At 38.5% G+C, this 16645-nt stretch overlaps 1 protein-coding gene and 1 non-coding gene across 3 annotated transcripts in view; one reads left to right on the forward strand and one right to left on the reverse strand.

Annotated features, from left to right (window-relative positions):
- ARHGEF38 (Rho guanine nucleotide exchange factor 38) overlaps nucleotides 1-16645 on the reverse strand; it is a 132490-nt gene that overhangs the window by 1963 nt on the left and 113882 nt on the right. For both annotated transcript variants that reach the window (XM_036025735.1, XM_028508281.2), the window contains 5 exons: nucleotides 16243-16365; nucleotides 12965-13276; nucleotides 10169-10312; nucleotides 8928-9126; nucleotides 8526-8782 (listed from right to left, as the gene is read on the reverse strand). In XM_036025735.1, coding sequence (XP_035881628.1) covers nucleotides 8526-8782; nucleotides 8928-9126; nucleotides 10169-10312; nucleotides 12965-13276; nucleotides 16243-16365 — 1035 coding nt within the window. The remainder of the gene's footprint in view (nucleotides 1-8525; nucleotides 8783-8927; nucleotides 9127-10168; nucleotides 10313-12964; nucleotides 13277-16242; nucleotides 16366-16645) is intronic.
- On the forward strand, nucleotides 11506-11609 carry LOC114493582. Its single transcript, XR_003684216.1, has one exon. It is a non-coding gene; the product is annotated as a U6 spliceosomal RNA (small nuclear RNA).

Here is a 16645-nt window from a genome sequence, read left to right on the forward strand (position 1 = left end):
GATTTATTCATTTAGTCAGAATTTATTAGTACTTATTAAGCACCAGATACTATGTTACAAGAGAACTTGTAACCCAGCTAGGAAAAACAAATGTTTTACAACAAAGGCACACACAAAAACAAAACAAAACAAAAAAATACCCTACACATGTAGGTGATATATCAACTAATTGTGAGCTGGGTTGTGGAATTAGAAACCTTTTATAGGTCACAAAGTTGATAAAAGGGGTGAATATATCATTCAAGGTACAGAGATGAATACATGCAAACAGTATGCAGGAAAGGCAAGCAGATTAACTTTCTCAAAATTGCAGGTCAATGTAAGACAGGAAATAATGAGAAATAGGTGATTTTGTTGAGCAGGAAAGACTGGAACTACAGTTACAATTTAAGTTGTTCTTTAAATCTTCAACTGTTATTTAACTTTTGGCGAAACTCTAATAGCATTGATTTATATATCGTCTCAACAACTCCAGTATGAGCTTCACCTCAAGGAGAGGAACCACATTTCAAATTCTCTTCTTTCCATGGACTACATCCTGGTACACAGTAATGATTCAAATATATGTTGATTTGACTTGAAAGTTAGGCTGAAAGACTTGGATATCACACAAGAACATGTAAGAAGTCATATTGTATCATATAAGACACATGGAAGGCAGATTGTCAGGCATGGCTTATTTGGTAATTTAAAAAGTAAAGACAACAAAAAGGGAGGTGCCATAAATTTTTGAGCAATGGAGTAGCAGCAAAAATATCTACCTTTTGTAGTGCTCACGACAATTTACATATCAAATGTGCTTTATCCTCAACAGCCCTGTAAACTGTGACTTGGAGAAGTAGTGACATGCTCTGGATCACAGAGCCAGTGGGTGCTGCTAGGACCATATCTTCCAACTCCAAATTCTGTGCTTATCTGTTCTCATAATAATTTAGGAACCAAACTCTTCTAGCAAAGATATGCAGAGTGTATTCTTGTGAAACGTGACTGGACTCTCTAATATGTTATTGTTTCAGTGTTGTTTAGAAAGTGAAGGCATTGAATAGATCTACAAGAGTAAAGTGGAGGATTTGATTTGCAAAAACACTCAGAAATGTAACATGTCATCACAATGTGACTTGCGAAAATAATCTGTAAGAGCCTACATTAGCAATTGCTAGTCATCTTTTGTAATTATTATACATTGTTTTATACATATTTGTAATTTTTATATGTATCATGTTCAGAATTTTTAAGCAGTTTGAATCACCTACTAATGTATTATTCCTAAACACAGTTGATCAATGAACAATGTGGGGGAGAGGGTGTTACAATACCTACCACCCCCCCAATAGTTGAAAATCCATGTATAACTTTTCATTCCCACCAAAACTTTACTAATAGCCTACTGTTGACCAGAAATCTTAACATAAACAGTCATTAACAAATATTTTAGATGTTATATGTATTACATACAGCATTTTTATAATAAACTGAACTAGAGAAAATAGAATGTTAAGAAAATCCTAAGGAAGAGAAAATACTTTTTCTCTATTTATTAAAAAAATCTGTGTGTAAATGGACATGCACATTTTTAACCAGTATTATTCTAGGGTCAACTGTATTTTGTAGTTCTTTCTTTTTGGCACATATTCTCTTAAGGGAAATATACAAAATCTTCCACCTACATCTATTTGGTTTGAAATTAGAGCTTATATTTTAAACACTAAATATAGATTCTCATAAAGTTGTAAATTTAAACTACACAATTATAATGTATACTTTCAATACTTTAAATGCTCATGATCCAAAATTAATTTAGGATGAGAAGTTTTCAGTTTTTATATAAGATGTTTATATCTCCACTTAACATAAAATAGATACTCAAAATGGAAATATGTCTACTTTTAATGAGACAACAGTTTGTAACATTACACTATGAGTTAGAAGTTTCAACCTCTTACGGTTTTAAGAGTTAAAGGATTTCTTATTTTTAAATATTTTAATTACTCTAGGATGTATCTTTCTAATTTTCTATATTAATATGTTTTGGTCCAGATACATTAAAATTTTATTAAGCCATAATCATCTAATTCTTTTTTCCTTGGCATTTCTTAAAATATATTTTTATTGGTTGCTTCTTTTTAAGGCTCTGGTTCATTTTGTGCACAATAGTCTATGAATGCTATCCAGTTTCCCACAGCACCTCCTTTTTTGTATAATACTCTGTATTGTTGCAGTATTGACTCACAGCCAATTCATTACCCCTGTTAGCACCACCGGATATTTCCCAGTTCAGCATTTCTGTATTCTGTGTTCGCGCATTCAATTATTCCTCCCCTAGTGAGCCACGTTACCTGTCTTCCCTGCATCTTATTTTGTTGATTTCATCCCAGTTCTTTGATTAGCAATGAAAAATCATAATATGTTTTAATATACCCTTCCAAAACTAAAACACCCTATAAACTAGTATTTATAATATTATACAGAGATCAGGGAGCCAAAATAGTTATATTAAATTTTTATAAATGTTCATTTTTCTCTCTTACTCTCCAGGAGCAAGCTTTCATATTCTTTAGTTAACAATTATGTATAGTTATTACTCAAGTAATTTTTATTTTAAAAAACAATTTTAAACAAAGGTAGGCAAAATTAAACAAAGAAATCAACTGCTATTAATACCTTTCCGCCATTCCTTGCTTCCTGCCTTCATTCTTTACTTTGTCTTTTTTCTACCTACCTCCCCAAAATGGTAATAAACATGCAATTAAAGTACACATAATTTTTTCAACCTGCTTTTTCACTTGAAAATATATTTAAAAATCGTTTCATGTCATTAAAGCTTTCTAAAATATCACTTTAATGACTACTCAAATACATTGTGCTCCAGCTTGCTGACTTCTGAAGCACTTTCTAAACAATAACATACTAGACCTAGCATTATTATTATTATAAATAGTTGAAAATATAAAGATGAAGGACCAGACAATGAATTTAGAATTAGCAAAAACAATTAACTTTTAAGAAGTCAAAAATTATGTCCTTAGTATAATTTATGTGGAAAAGGAAAAGTGCACTTAACTTCTCTCTAAAACTGGGTTTTAGCCATTATTAAGTCTGGGCCTTTTGAGAAGCACCAAAGATTGCATCACAGTAGCCCAACATCCTGCTAGCCACACGAGGCATCTTAGAGACTGAGGTAGGCAGAATTCAAAGGTGGAACCCAAGGTTATCACCTCCTGTGACACACCTCTGTAATATACAGTTCCCATGGTGAATATGACGCACATTCCTGTGATCAGGTTACGTCATATGGCGAATGTAAAGGGATTTTGCAGAAGTGCCTAATATGACCCCTAATAAGTTGACTTTCAATTAGGTAAAGATTATCTGAGTGTCCTGACAATGAGGTGCTTTAAAAGAGAGTCTAGGCCTTCTCTGAAGGGAGAGATTTGAAGCCAGAGAGATGCTCGCCTGCTGGTCCTGAAGAAGCAAACAACCATGCGGCGAACTGCTACAGAGATTGCCACATGCAAGGATCTGAGAGCAGCCTCTAGGTGTTGAATTTTGTCCTTGGCTGACGTCCAGTGAGTAAATAGAGGCCTCCATCCTACTGGCACTGAATTCAGCCAACAACTACAGCTTAGAAGAGAATCCCAAGTTTCAAAAAGAGCACAGGGCGGCCAGTCCAGGTCACAGCTATGTGAGATGTTAAGCAGGGCGCCCAGATAACTAACCTGTGCTTAGATTGCTGAACCCCGCACTGGTGAGGTGATGCAAGTATGTTGTTTTAAGCTACTTAGTTTGAGAGCATTTGTTATGCAGCACAGAAAACTAATACAATTCATGTTGTCACTATTTGATGAGCAAAAGAGAGCAGTACATTACAATGGAAAGGCATATTTGTTTGACTGCTATGCTTTTTGATGTAGCATAAAGTAGTTAGAAAAGAAGTTGAGAAGTTAAAAATTAAGTCTTTTACTATAAATCAGTCCTGTCACACTGTGAATATCCATTCGTTCATCCCATTATTCTACAGAACCTCTGAATTATCATTCAAGAGAGCTTCCAAAACACTTAGATAAAGTCCCTGCTTTCTGTGTGGAATGTGCAGGGAGGACTCTGAATGAGTTGGTTCCGCGGCCCCAATGAGTACAGTGACCAGCCCTCCCGATCACATCTGGCATGATATCTCATCTAGCAGGCACTCTCTTTCATGAAGAAAAGTTTCCCAATATAGATGCTAAGTTATATTTTTACCCTACATGTAAGACTCCTGATCCACTATAACTGTCCTAGAATATACTGGAGGCTCCTTACCCAATAACTTTCCTTCTCCCTTGAGTGGAAGAATGGGTAAATAATTTAAGGTTCTAGAGCAGTGATTTCTAACCTAATTTTTAAATAGAGTTTCTCTGGGAAAATCTAGTGAAAGATATGGACTTCTTTTACCCTAGTTATATTCATGAGCACACTATTTGCAGCATGTTTGAGGAGATTCATGAAATCTCCCAAATCCCATTCATGAACCCTTTTATTTTTTGAGTTCTTTCAGCTTAAAAACAGTTTAGTGTAAAAAATCACAGAGCCACTAGATATTAAGTCAGTCAGAACCTGGGTGTTTCTGACTGACTTTTAGGCCCCACAGAGTCCCCTGACTGTCAAGCACAGGCCAAGGCTACCCATCCATTTGTACTTACTGTCAGGATTCACTACATCCATCAATAAGACTGGATTACAGCCAATAACACCCCTTCCCCTTGCAGTCCTGGAGGAGAGCAGAAGTTTGGCTGCCATGGTAGGAAAGGATAGGGAAAGAAATGCCGACCCAAAGTGTCAGCCAATTAAGCCAGTACAGGTTTCAGTTGGCATTCCTAATAATAATGTAAAATCCAGAACAAAAGTCTAAATAGCCACACAGAAAATTGCTTTGTAGGGTAACTCAGATGTGTACATTATAACATATAGTGTATTCTCACTGTTCACAAAGATGATACAATTTGTTCCCACTTTTCAATTGCCTTATAGGGACCTCTACAGTATTTTGTCCGCCTAGACTGTCAGACCAAACTTATGGGAGGTTAACCATTTTCATCCCTCCACACTTTCTAAGAGCCAACAGAATAGAAACATCAACCCTGTGGCAAGGATTAGGGAGGTTGGATAGGCTTTCCCTGTTTCCAAGGGATGAACAGCAGTTGCAAGATGAGGATAATCAAAAATACTGGCCATCTTCATCTACTGGCTGCAATTAAGGGAAATATTCCTATGCAGCCTTTACTTCTTCTCTTCCTTGTACTGGGGTTTCCAACAAGTGTACTCTCTTCAACTTGTATTAACTTTATGGGGAAGACTTTGCCCACACACAGGAGAAACCTGCCATTTGGGCTGGGTTATTTCAACTCAGAGGGAATATAGGGGATCCTATGTGGCCAGGGAGGCAAGCTGTGTATTTTCTAATCCAACTATATTAGTAATAATGCTAATATTTACATTCCTGACATAAGGGCCTATCTTCAATTGGTTCCAAATTGAGAGGAAAAGAAAAGAACAAATAGCACTTTATGGAGAGATACCATCAATATACTTTCTGTTTTGAGCAAAAGAAAATTACTTCATTTTTTCCTTTTGGTAATGGAAACTTTTAATGGACAGATTGATAAGATCACTCAAAGCCTTACTTTGCAAGTAGCAGCTGGTAGTAACTAGATGTAGTTTTAGACTACAAATCCCACGCTGAATGAACCTAAGTGAGGTACTTACTCTAAAAAGTAAAGCCAAGTTAGGACTAGAAGTCAACATCAAGCTTGCTTTAGGGTGTCTTGACAAATATGGTCCTCAAATTTCTTTCTAGGTTATAGGGGTAAGGCACAGTCTGCCAGGGCATTTAATCAGGTATATAGATTTCACTGGTTCATGTATTGGGTGGTATTATAATGCGATATTATAGAAACAATGAAGAGACTAAAAGTCTAAAGAAGTAATAGAAAAATTGTGTTTTGAAGGCTCAGGACCAAGACAGGAAAGTGATAAGAACACATAGTAGTTTCCAGGGAAGTTAAGAATCGGTTATGGCTAAGAGAAAATGTTTGCAAATTTTATACATGATAAAGAACTGCAGCCAGAGTATACCAGGAACCCTTGCATCAAATAATAGGAGGCAAATGACCCCATTTTAAAACAGACAAATATTTGAAAAGACATTTCACCAAAGAAGATACAAAAATGGCCAATAAGTACAGGGAAGATACTCAACAGCATAAGTCATATAGGGAAATGCAAATTAGATCCACAGTGAGATACCACTGGATTCCCATTAAGATGGTTATAATAGAAAAGATGGAAAGTAAGGCAACGATATGAAGAAACTGTAATCCACAATCCTCATACATTGCTATTGGGTATGTAAAATCATGCAGTCACTTTGAATAACAATCCATCAGTTTCTTAAAAAGTCAAGCATAAATTTACTATATCAGCAAGCAATTCCACTGCAAGGTATCTACTCGAGAGAAATTAAATTCACACAAGGCCTTGCACACAAATGTTGATAGCAGAGTTATTTATAATAGAAATTACCCAAAATGCTCATCAGCTTATAAATGGATGAACAATATATGCTATCTCCATAGAATAAAACACTATTAGCTAATAAAAGCAACAAAGTACATACACATACTATAGCAGAGGTGAATCTCAAAAAAATTATGCTAAGTGAAAGAACCAGATGCAGAATACCACATATTGCATGATCCCATTAATATGAAACATAGAGAAAAGGAAAATCTATGGAGGGCAAAAATAGACTGATGACTCCCTGGGGCTGGAAGTGGAAAAGAAGAGCGACTGCGAATGGATGCAGAGGACCTTTAGCATAAAGGGAGTGTGCTACAGTGGGGTTTGGGTGGCGGTCACACAGCCCTGGGGATACACTGAGAGTTGTTGAAGTGCACACTCAAAATCGGTTAATTTTATGGTATATAAATAAAACATTACATGAACCTGCTTTTTTAAAATAAAGATTTTTTTAAAGCATCAATTATGAATGGGATGGCAATCCATGTGTTGTTGATGAAGAAACTGAATAGATCAAATATTTATGGAGAGTAGTATGGCAATGTCTATCAAGATTTTAAATATATACATCCTTTCTTACTCTAATATTTTTAGAAATTTGCCCTACAGACATATTCATATATGTGCACAAAATAGATGAACAAAGGTCTTGCCTAAAATATTGTTTGAAATTTTAAAAATCCCAAATATTCTAAATGTTTGTTACTAGGGTAATAGCTTTATAAATTATGATATATCCACAAAAAGAAATGCTATGCAGATTTGTCTTAAAAATTAAGGTAGATATTTAGGTATTGTTGTCTAAACTACATTTAGTAAAAAAACATAGTTCATGTGTGTTCCCATTCACATATGTGTTTCATGTGCAGTGTACATATGTTTCCACTCACGTATGTGCCCTCATATGTAGTTGTGTTCCCACTCATATGTGTGTGTTTATGTGAAGTGTGCATGTGCCCCCACCTGTGTGCTTGTATGTGTAACACATGCACAGTCCCACTCACATATATGTTTGCATGTGTAATGGTGCATGTTCCCACTCATACTTGTGTTTGTGTGTGTGGTGCATGCATGTTCCCACTCACATATGTGTTTGTATGTGCACAATGTCTGGAAAGATATGCCTGAATATTGTCTCTGAATCAGAGAATAACTGGGGAGAGAATAAAGACCCTTACTTGTAATTCATATATATAATCTTTCTACTTTTTAAAATTTTCACAAATAACATGTATTACCCTTGTAAAAAACAAAATTAATAAAAAGCCACTATAGGAAAAAGCAAATTAAAAATAACAATTAGTTGGTCACCAGTTGGGGATTAACAGTTAAATGGATTGAAACTCACTGGGGTTGAAGGAAGAAAGCCTACATTATAGTTAACATTACTTTGCCAAAGGATCATCCCAGTAGCCTTTGCACTGATGCAGTGAGGGAAAAGTAGCTCTTAACATTTCAGTATATAGTATGTAATGTATATTATTATACAAGATTAAAAATGTCTAATTCATAGATAACAATAGAAATATTGCTCTCAGAAGAATCAGGAACAATTTTCCACACGCTGCTGGCAACTTGTTCAGGGTGAGCTGTTTTCCCCAGTGGGGAGTATGAACAGACCACCTTCACTCTCAGCACATCACAGCAGGGTGGTAACGGCCACACTGCTGTTTACTGAGGGTCCACTCTGCGCTGCACACTTTCCCTGCACACATTATCTCTACTCCTCACACCAATCTGCAAACTAGGCATTACTGCCCTCTTCCCTGCATTCAAGGCAACAGTCTCTGAGAATGAACTCCTTGCAAAAAAACTCACACAGACAGTAAGTGCTAACAGAGTTAGGTCTTCCTGATGTCGAAGCTGATGCTCTTCTACCAAGTCTTAAAGTACGAGAGAGCCCCATTAGCAAGAACATCTTTCATGATTTGAACAGTTGAGCATTTTTACCTCAAGGTTGAAATTCTTACCTGTTCATCTACCTCTTGAAAACTGTCATCAGTGCCATTTGTCTCAAACTTTCCACCTGTGCCACTGAGAGATGAACTGCTGTCACTTATGCTACCTTCCGGGGTGCTTGTGACACTGTCTCTCGCTGGCCTCGCAGACACGAAGAGGCTGATGTTATCAAAATCATCATTGAAGGACTTGCTGTCATCACCCTCCTTCTGTACTTTTGCTGGATTGTAGGGTTTTAGGAAGGAAGAGTACACATACCCTTTTATAACTGGGCAGGAATAAAAAGAAAGAAGGAACAAGGTCATTTGTGTACACCTCCCAGCATCCATGTTTAGAGAAGCACACAAAGGTCCTGGGAGAAGCTCCCCCAGAGGCGATGTGGTAGTCCTGTGCACCTCAGGCAGAACACTTACTTCCTGTGTCAACAAGCCACCTGCTCGTACTCCCCAATGGATCTTTCTGCTCCATCACAGCCACCAACTCCCCTTCTAGAAGATCGATGTCGTACTCTTGCGTAGCGTTGCACTTGCGCTTAGCTTGGTAGAGTTCCTCTGTACTGTACGTGGATAGAAGCTTGGAGCGGTGAGTGTCAGTTTGATGTGGCACTTCCGGCTGGGAGAAATAAGGAGAAATTTTGGTTTAAATAGATGTATAATAAAATCCTCACTGGGTTGACAAATACTCTGGAAATTTTTAAAATGTTGAAGTCATACATAATTTGGGATTATTTCAGCAGGGCGCAGATCGGGTTATCATTGTAAAGTATTCAGGTGAGTTATACAGTGGAAAAAGCCTCTACTTAGCACATGAGGGCAGTGTTGTAGAGAAGAAAGAAAATTCAATGAAAATAAAAAGGTGGGAGTTCTAATCCCTCTTATATGTTGGACAAATTTGTAGTTTTTTTGTCACACTCTAGACAGTCCCTTGCATATTAAGCACTTGATAAATAATATTTAATTAAGTAACTCATACATGAGCATGTCTTTTGAGGGGGGAAATAATATCAGTAAACTATACAGAAGTCAGGAAGTCTGGCTCCATCCCAGCTCTGCCACTAAGTGACTTTGAGAAAGTCACTTCATCTCTGGAGCCTGATATTCCTTATTTAGAAAAAAATGAAAGTTTTAAACTATACAATTTTACTCCATAAAATTATATTCCTTTATTCAACAAATACATATAGAGTATCTATTTTGTATCAGGCACCATTTTAGTTGCTTGGAATACATTATGTACAAAACAGAGAAATATCTATAACCTTACAGAGTTCACAGAGAGTGTGAAATGGACAAAAAAAATTCTGTATAAAATAAGTGTGTAGCCCTGACTGGTGTAGCTCCATGGATGGAGCACCAGCCTGCAAACCAAAGGGTCACCAGTTCCACTCCCAGTCAGGGCACATGCCTGGGTTGCAGCCCAGGTCCCCAGCGGGGTGTGCATGAGAGGCAACCACACAGAGATGTTTTTCTTCCTCTCTCTCTTCCTCCCTCCCCCTCTGTCTAAAAATAATAAATAAAATCTTTTTAAAATTTAAAATAAGTGTGTAAATTATAGGATATTACAATGAGACAAGTGATATGGAAAATAATATATTGTAATTTTAAAAAGGCAAAGAACTGACAGCCATCACTGCCATGAACGTTACCACACTCACCGGGATTTGCCCAGGCTTCTTCTTTTCAAAACTAAGTTTCCTCTCAATAAATGTGGCACTGTTATCCTTGACAAAATTCAGATTTTGAACTTCTTCTAGTACTCTATTCTGCATTTCATAGATGTTTGAAACCAACAGTGGTACCTGTAGGTAGAAATAACATGGCTTTGTTCCCAGGCAACTACTTAACCATTTAGGTACCTAATTTGCAGAGCTGTGAAGGGCAGTTGAGAAAGTACACGATAGCTCCACAGTGAAAAATTAGTCCAATGTTAGAACTTCCAGATAAAAATGGTCTAATTTTCTGTCCCCAGAAATCCTATTAAAATGATAGAGATAATTTTTTTTAAGGATTCAAGCCCAATAAAAGGAGAACAGAAAAAGAAAATAGCAATAAATTTCTTTCTAAAGGCTCAGGAATTGATGGCAGTAGTCACCTTCCATGTACTGGAGTGGGATAGTGTGAAGCAGAGAGAGGGTAAGTTGTTTTAAAACAAATCAGAGAGTTTTTTGATGTGCTTTCCACCAAGAGGTGGATGGAATCCATGTCCCTTTCCCTCAGAACTGGGTGGGCCTTTACTCTCGCCTCAGTGAGGAGAATGTTTACATGAACAGAACAATAGAAATGATGCTGCCCGACTCTCAAAATTAAGTTCGAAAAGATCACACAATATTTATTGGTTTCTCTCAGGACACTCACTCGAGGGAGACCTTCATTACCATAGAAGAAGTCTAGTTGCGTTATGTCAGGATATCAAAAGCCCATGTTGAGATATCAGAGAGGAGAGAAGGAGAGAGGGGGGGTGTATGGAGCCCCAGTGTTCCAGTTCCCAGCTGTGTGACTCCCGTCCTCATCCCATCCTCAGCCTGCAAAGGCCTGAGGGCGTCTTTCCAATGACTCGAGCCCCAGCTGTCATTTGACTGCAACCTCATGAGTGATATTGAGAATGATGATCTGAGCCCAAGGGCCCCCCAGAACCATGAGAGGCAATGATAATAAATGACTACTGGTTGTTTCCTACCATCACATTTGGCATAATTAGTTTTGTAGTCAGGGACAATTGGAGCTCTTACGAAGCAACTGGATCCCCAGATTCTTTCACATTTCAGTGGAGCTTGGTGATTGCCTCGTCCCTCCCCCACCCCCCAACCCCGAATAGCGGGCTGGTAATACTCGACTGCACACCTATGCAGTAGACATGTATAAAGCTGTAAAAGGGGTAATGCAGTGCTGTGTACGGACATGGACGCCTCCTCAGGATATTAAAAAGCAAGTTGCTAGTTTTATGTAGGAAGTAACAGTATGTATCAGAATGTACTTTTAATGTCACACAGGAGTGCTTGCTTCAGTGGCACATACACTAAAATTGGAATGGTATAGAGGTTAGCATGGCCCCTGTGCAAGGATGACATGCAAATTCGTGAAGTGTTCCATATTTTTTACATTTAAGTCTTTGATCCATTTTAAATGTATTCTTGTGTGTGGCATAAGAAGGTGGTCTAATTTCATTTTTTTTTGCATGTATCTGTTCAATTTTCCCAACACCATTCATTGAATAAACTATCTTTAGCCCATTAAAAGTAAATTTTAAAAATGTCATACAGGAGCCGCAGGTGGGTGAAAATAAATGAATAATCATGGGGATGGGAGCAGAAGGTGGGATGGCTGGGAGACAGGAGCAGGTGCTTATATATTTTTACATAGTTTTGCCTTTTGAACCGTGTAAATGTAGCACCTTTTGATTTAATATAATTTAATTCAAAGGAAAAGTTGAAAGTTAGATACACAATAAAAAATAGAGACAATTTTTCCAAATGTCCATTAAATATCTAGCCAGCTGAATGAGAACCAATACACTTGACATGAAAGACCAAGACAGCAAACTGATATTTTAAAGTTGACCTTAGGTTGTAAATATCTTTCTTCCTCTTCAGAAAATAATTATAAAACCAGATCTTAATGCAGGGATTTTCAGGCAGTGTACCAAGGCACACTGGTATGCTACAAAGAATGTTTAAAACAGGCAACACCTGACTGTTTAGTCAGGGGCACTGACCTGTTTTCCCTTAGATTGTCAAATAAAGAAATGACAACAGCCAACACACAACAATGACCATCGGTATAAATGAATTAAAATTATACTTTTTTTTCAGATCAGCAAAAAATATATGTATTTTGTGTGTGTGCTGCAGGATTTTAGTAATTAAGTTTATGTGTGCCATGAGATGAAGAAGGGTGAACACTGTCATCCTAATGGAAGGCTACCTGAGATGTATGCATGTATCCGCACACACACACATCCGGGCTTCTCTTCTTTGGAGGAAAGCAAAAGCAAATGAGGACTGGTTTGACAATCACCCTACTACTGTCATTATACTGCGATGGCCTCCTTTTTGGGTCCACATCTTAGTCATGGTTAACACTGGAAAACTATTGAATGAGAAAAGAATGCAAAATACAAATCGAGAAGCTGACACACAGCATCAGGCAGGTGGAGCGAAATTGGTTTCATCGGCGAGAGGAGCAAAGCACAAAGTGGGTTGGCGTTTGAAGAGGAATCTCTCAAGCAAACTGCAAGTGCAGAAGTTATAGCAAACCTGAGTAAGGAAACTCTCTTTTAGCTTCCTAAATAGAGAAAAGAAGCAGAAGGCTATCTGGCTTCAATTAAACTGAAAACCACACAGGCACGGACACGCACCGCACTCACGCAGGCTATCAACAGGGCTGATTTGCACGGGTGCGGTTTCTAATACACGCCACAGACCTAGGTGGCTGGGTGCTGGCGCTGCGCTTACCGGCACCACGGTGGAATAAAGCCTCTGTACCACCAGCGCCAGGTCCCTGAGGAGGGTGATGAAACTGCACAGACAGTTCCACAGGATCTTCCGCGCGGCCTGGTTGAACACCTGGAGCTCTTCCACAAGCTGGGCGTTGAGGGCCTCATACTCCTTCTTGGCCAAGTCCGACTCGTCTCCTGCTGCCCCCTGCAGGTAGCTGTTGTAGTCCAGCAGTTTGTCATAGCGTTTCTGGATGAGCTTGTGAGGCGCTGGGAACAGGGACAGCAGGGCTGCCAGGGGCGTCAGCACGAGCTTCTGTAAATGAGCTGCCTGCCAAAGGAGGAAACAGCCTGTCACAGAAGATCCCCCGGTTATCAGTGGGCTCACTCCTCCCGGCAGGAGCACAGGGGAGACAGGGAAGTGTCTTAGCCACGTTCAAAGAGGATAGGATCATTTCTCCGTCTAACTAATCTGTCCAAGGACTTCAAACAGAGGTGTAGACTCTAACACTGAATCTGAAGGGTGAGAAGGAAGAAGAATATAAAAGTTGAACACTGCACACCCCAAATATCCTCCACCTTTTTCTCTATAGCTGCTGTTTTTTCATTGGGATCGTCTCCTTCCACACTTTCCCCTTTCCCTTCTTTCTCATCCCCAGAGCCAACACAGGAGTGGCGGGGGGGGGGGGGGGGGGGGGGGGCGGGGGGGTTGGGGAGGAGGGGTTATCTCTACCCTTTGACTGCCAAGACTGTAGCCCCTGGCCAGAGCATCTAGATTAGATGCATTGATTAGAGCATCTACCTGATAGGCCAAGGTTGCAGTCAGGTCAGGGCACATTCAAGAATCAACCAATAAATACATAAATAAGTGGAATGCATAAACAAATCGAGGGTTTTCTCCCTCCCTCTCTCTCTAAAATCAATTAAAAAAAACTGCATAGATAATTCACCATATCGCTTTTGCTGGCAACAAAAGGAAGATAGTCCTAGAAGAGACTGTGTTCTATTCCTTTCACATCTGCCCCAATTTTGTGGCTACCCTGGTTTGGTAGTGGAATTGTATCCCTTTTACAGATAGTACCTCCTTGTTACAGGTATTTTGCTCCTGTGACCACAGAGTATTGCTTCCTCTTTAAATACAGTGAAGGATTAAGCTGATGCTGATTCTGTTTCCTAAAGTGTTTCATTTTTAGGTCGGAATCATTAAAAATGAATTTAATATTAATGCCCAACCCCATGCCAGAAACTGAGTACCTGATATTTAATTTTCTCTACAGAGAAAATTAAATTCTCCCCTTCTAATTTCTCCCTTTCTCCCCTTCTAATTCTGAAAGGCACTTGCATCCTGTTTGCTGACCACCCAGCTTTACCCTTTGTGATACGTGCTTGGGTTTTGTGACTATGTTATGGCAGTTTGGAAGCAAATTTCTCTCTGTGCCCCAAAAGATGTCCTAGGGTATCAGGTCCGAGCAGCAGCTGCTATTAACGAACTTAAATGGTCTCTGGGAACTTTGAACTCATGGGAAATCTAGAAGAGAAGAGAAACCAGTCTCTTATTGGTGCTAAATATAGCCAACCCAGATTAAATTTGATGTCTAATTTATAAAGTAATCCACATATACTTGCAGACTGCTAAATGAGTCCTTTGACTGAGTAAAGAATCCGTTTACTCTTCTGGGGTAAACTGCTGTGTTTGCAACATGACTGGACCCTATGGGCGGTCTAGTTACATTATTACACTGTAATTACATGTGTGTCCTGTGAGCCATAGACACGAACCAATTCACCTGCACACAGGAGTCATAGTTGGAATAAACAAGAATCTATTTTATTTTAATATTTTCCCTATACAAAATGTGCAGAAAAGCATGTTTCATGGTTAGATAAAAACTGCTGTGCCTTCAGATAGATGTTTGATTTTTAAGTAGAGTTTAAATATACACTACCTGTAAAAAGTTACTTTTATGTTGAATTTTTCTGATAATCATTTAAAGTTATCCTAATTTATCATCTTGTTGTTTTATGAAAGATAAGAAAGGACACCTTGTCTCTTTCTTCTGTCAGATTCTGGAGCATTCTTAATGAGAGAGAAGCTATAAACCATGTTTTTACATGGCGCTCAATAAATACTCATTGACTTGGTTAATGAATTAGAATTAAAATAAAGAGCAAACCCTTATGAACTTTTCCAGTACATGCTGTCTGTAATTAAGCCCAGAAAATCTGTAAGAACTGGCCACACTATTTCCATTTAATATGTGTCATAAAACTTCTCTCCCCCTCTCCATCTCTCATTCATCTAATCTATCATCTTAGTTCAGATGTAATCTGAACTTTCTGTTTTCCCGTGCCAGGAAAGCAAGATGCTTCTCAGTGCTTTTCTACTGTTGTGGAGGCTATCACCTCCTAGGACTCAGAAATATGTGGGGCTATTCAGTGGATGTCACGACCTGAGACAGAGGGACTTTACTGAGATTTAGAGCTTGCCATGCCAGGAAGCTGAACAGCCTTCAACACAGGGCCACTCAATGAAGATTTGTCTGACCCAAAATGCCAATAATGCCAACACAAAAATGCCACTTTCCAGGACCTTCCAGATGATGAAGGAGACCATTATATATTTTGTATATAATATATGTGAATTGCGCTTATGAAATAACAATACCTCTGGAGTAGAAGATGCTAAATTAAAATTAGTATTAGTCAGACTAGCTTACCTCACAAACATTTTCTTGGCTCAAGTATGTTTTCATGATTCCCAAACTATGTTTTATGATTCTGTATATTTTACAGAACTCTTAGAAAACAAGTATTTACCACAGAACAGGAGACATAATATATGACTCTTATGTGAACGTGCTTTCTCAATAAAAAGGCTTTACTTTGGAGCCTACAGTGTGTTAGTAAAAGTCACACCTTTGGAGAGGGTATTCATGCCTCCTGTAAGGACTTCAGGATTTTCCAGAGACTCCTTTAAGACAAGTCACAACTTTCTAAGTTAGTAAGTCCTCGCTCTATTACATGCAGACTTCAGTAAATGTTGACATTAGTGGTACAGACACAACCCCCTAGAAACACAATCTGGGGCCCTCTTAAATTTTTATTACAGTGAAATCTTCACTAGTCCACTTGAAAATATTTAATGATAAAATCTCCTGTTTTAAATGCACCAATTTTTACATTAGTATTTGCTTTAGTGCATGTTTTATTTCTAACTTCAGAAAAGTAAATGAAAAGCAGTTTTTCCTTTAAACCTATTATTTAATTTGCATTTCTCTATGAAGATAAATGACTCACAAAGTCATCACAGGGATTTGAGGCATGACTCGGGGCCTCTGAGTGGGCTCTCTCCTCCTCATCCTTGATGCAGGAAATCTCCTGGAGCTCCTTTACACTCTGCAGAGGTGAGCCCACGGCCTCCTGAAACCCAAAAACAAAGTCACACAAAGGGCAAGTTCTGAAGTCAATACAAGTTCACGTATCCCAGACAGACACTTCATCATCAGAGCTCTCCATTCCCACTGAGAGGTGTGAAGAAGAAAAAAAAAAGAAAGGGAAAAAATTCATGAATACCCCGTATAGTCGGGTTACTTGTTACAATCTATTCTTCACTTTCCCCCATGTCTCATACTGTTCTGGATGGCACTCTCTTTTATTGAATTCCCTGCTTGGCTATTTTTCAGCATTCAATTCTTACAGA

The sequence above is a fragment of the Phyllostomus discolor genome, chromosome 1 (genome assembly GCF_004126475.2).
Source record: "Phyllostomus discolor isolate MPI-MPIP mPhyDis1 chromosome 1, mPhyDis1.pri.v3, whole genome shotgun sequence".
NCBI lineage: Eukaryota > Metazoa > Chordata > Mammalia > Chiroptera > Phyllostomidae > Phyllostomus > Phyllostomus discolor.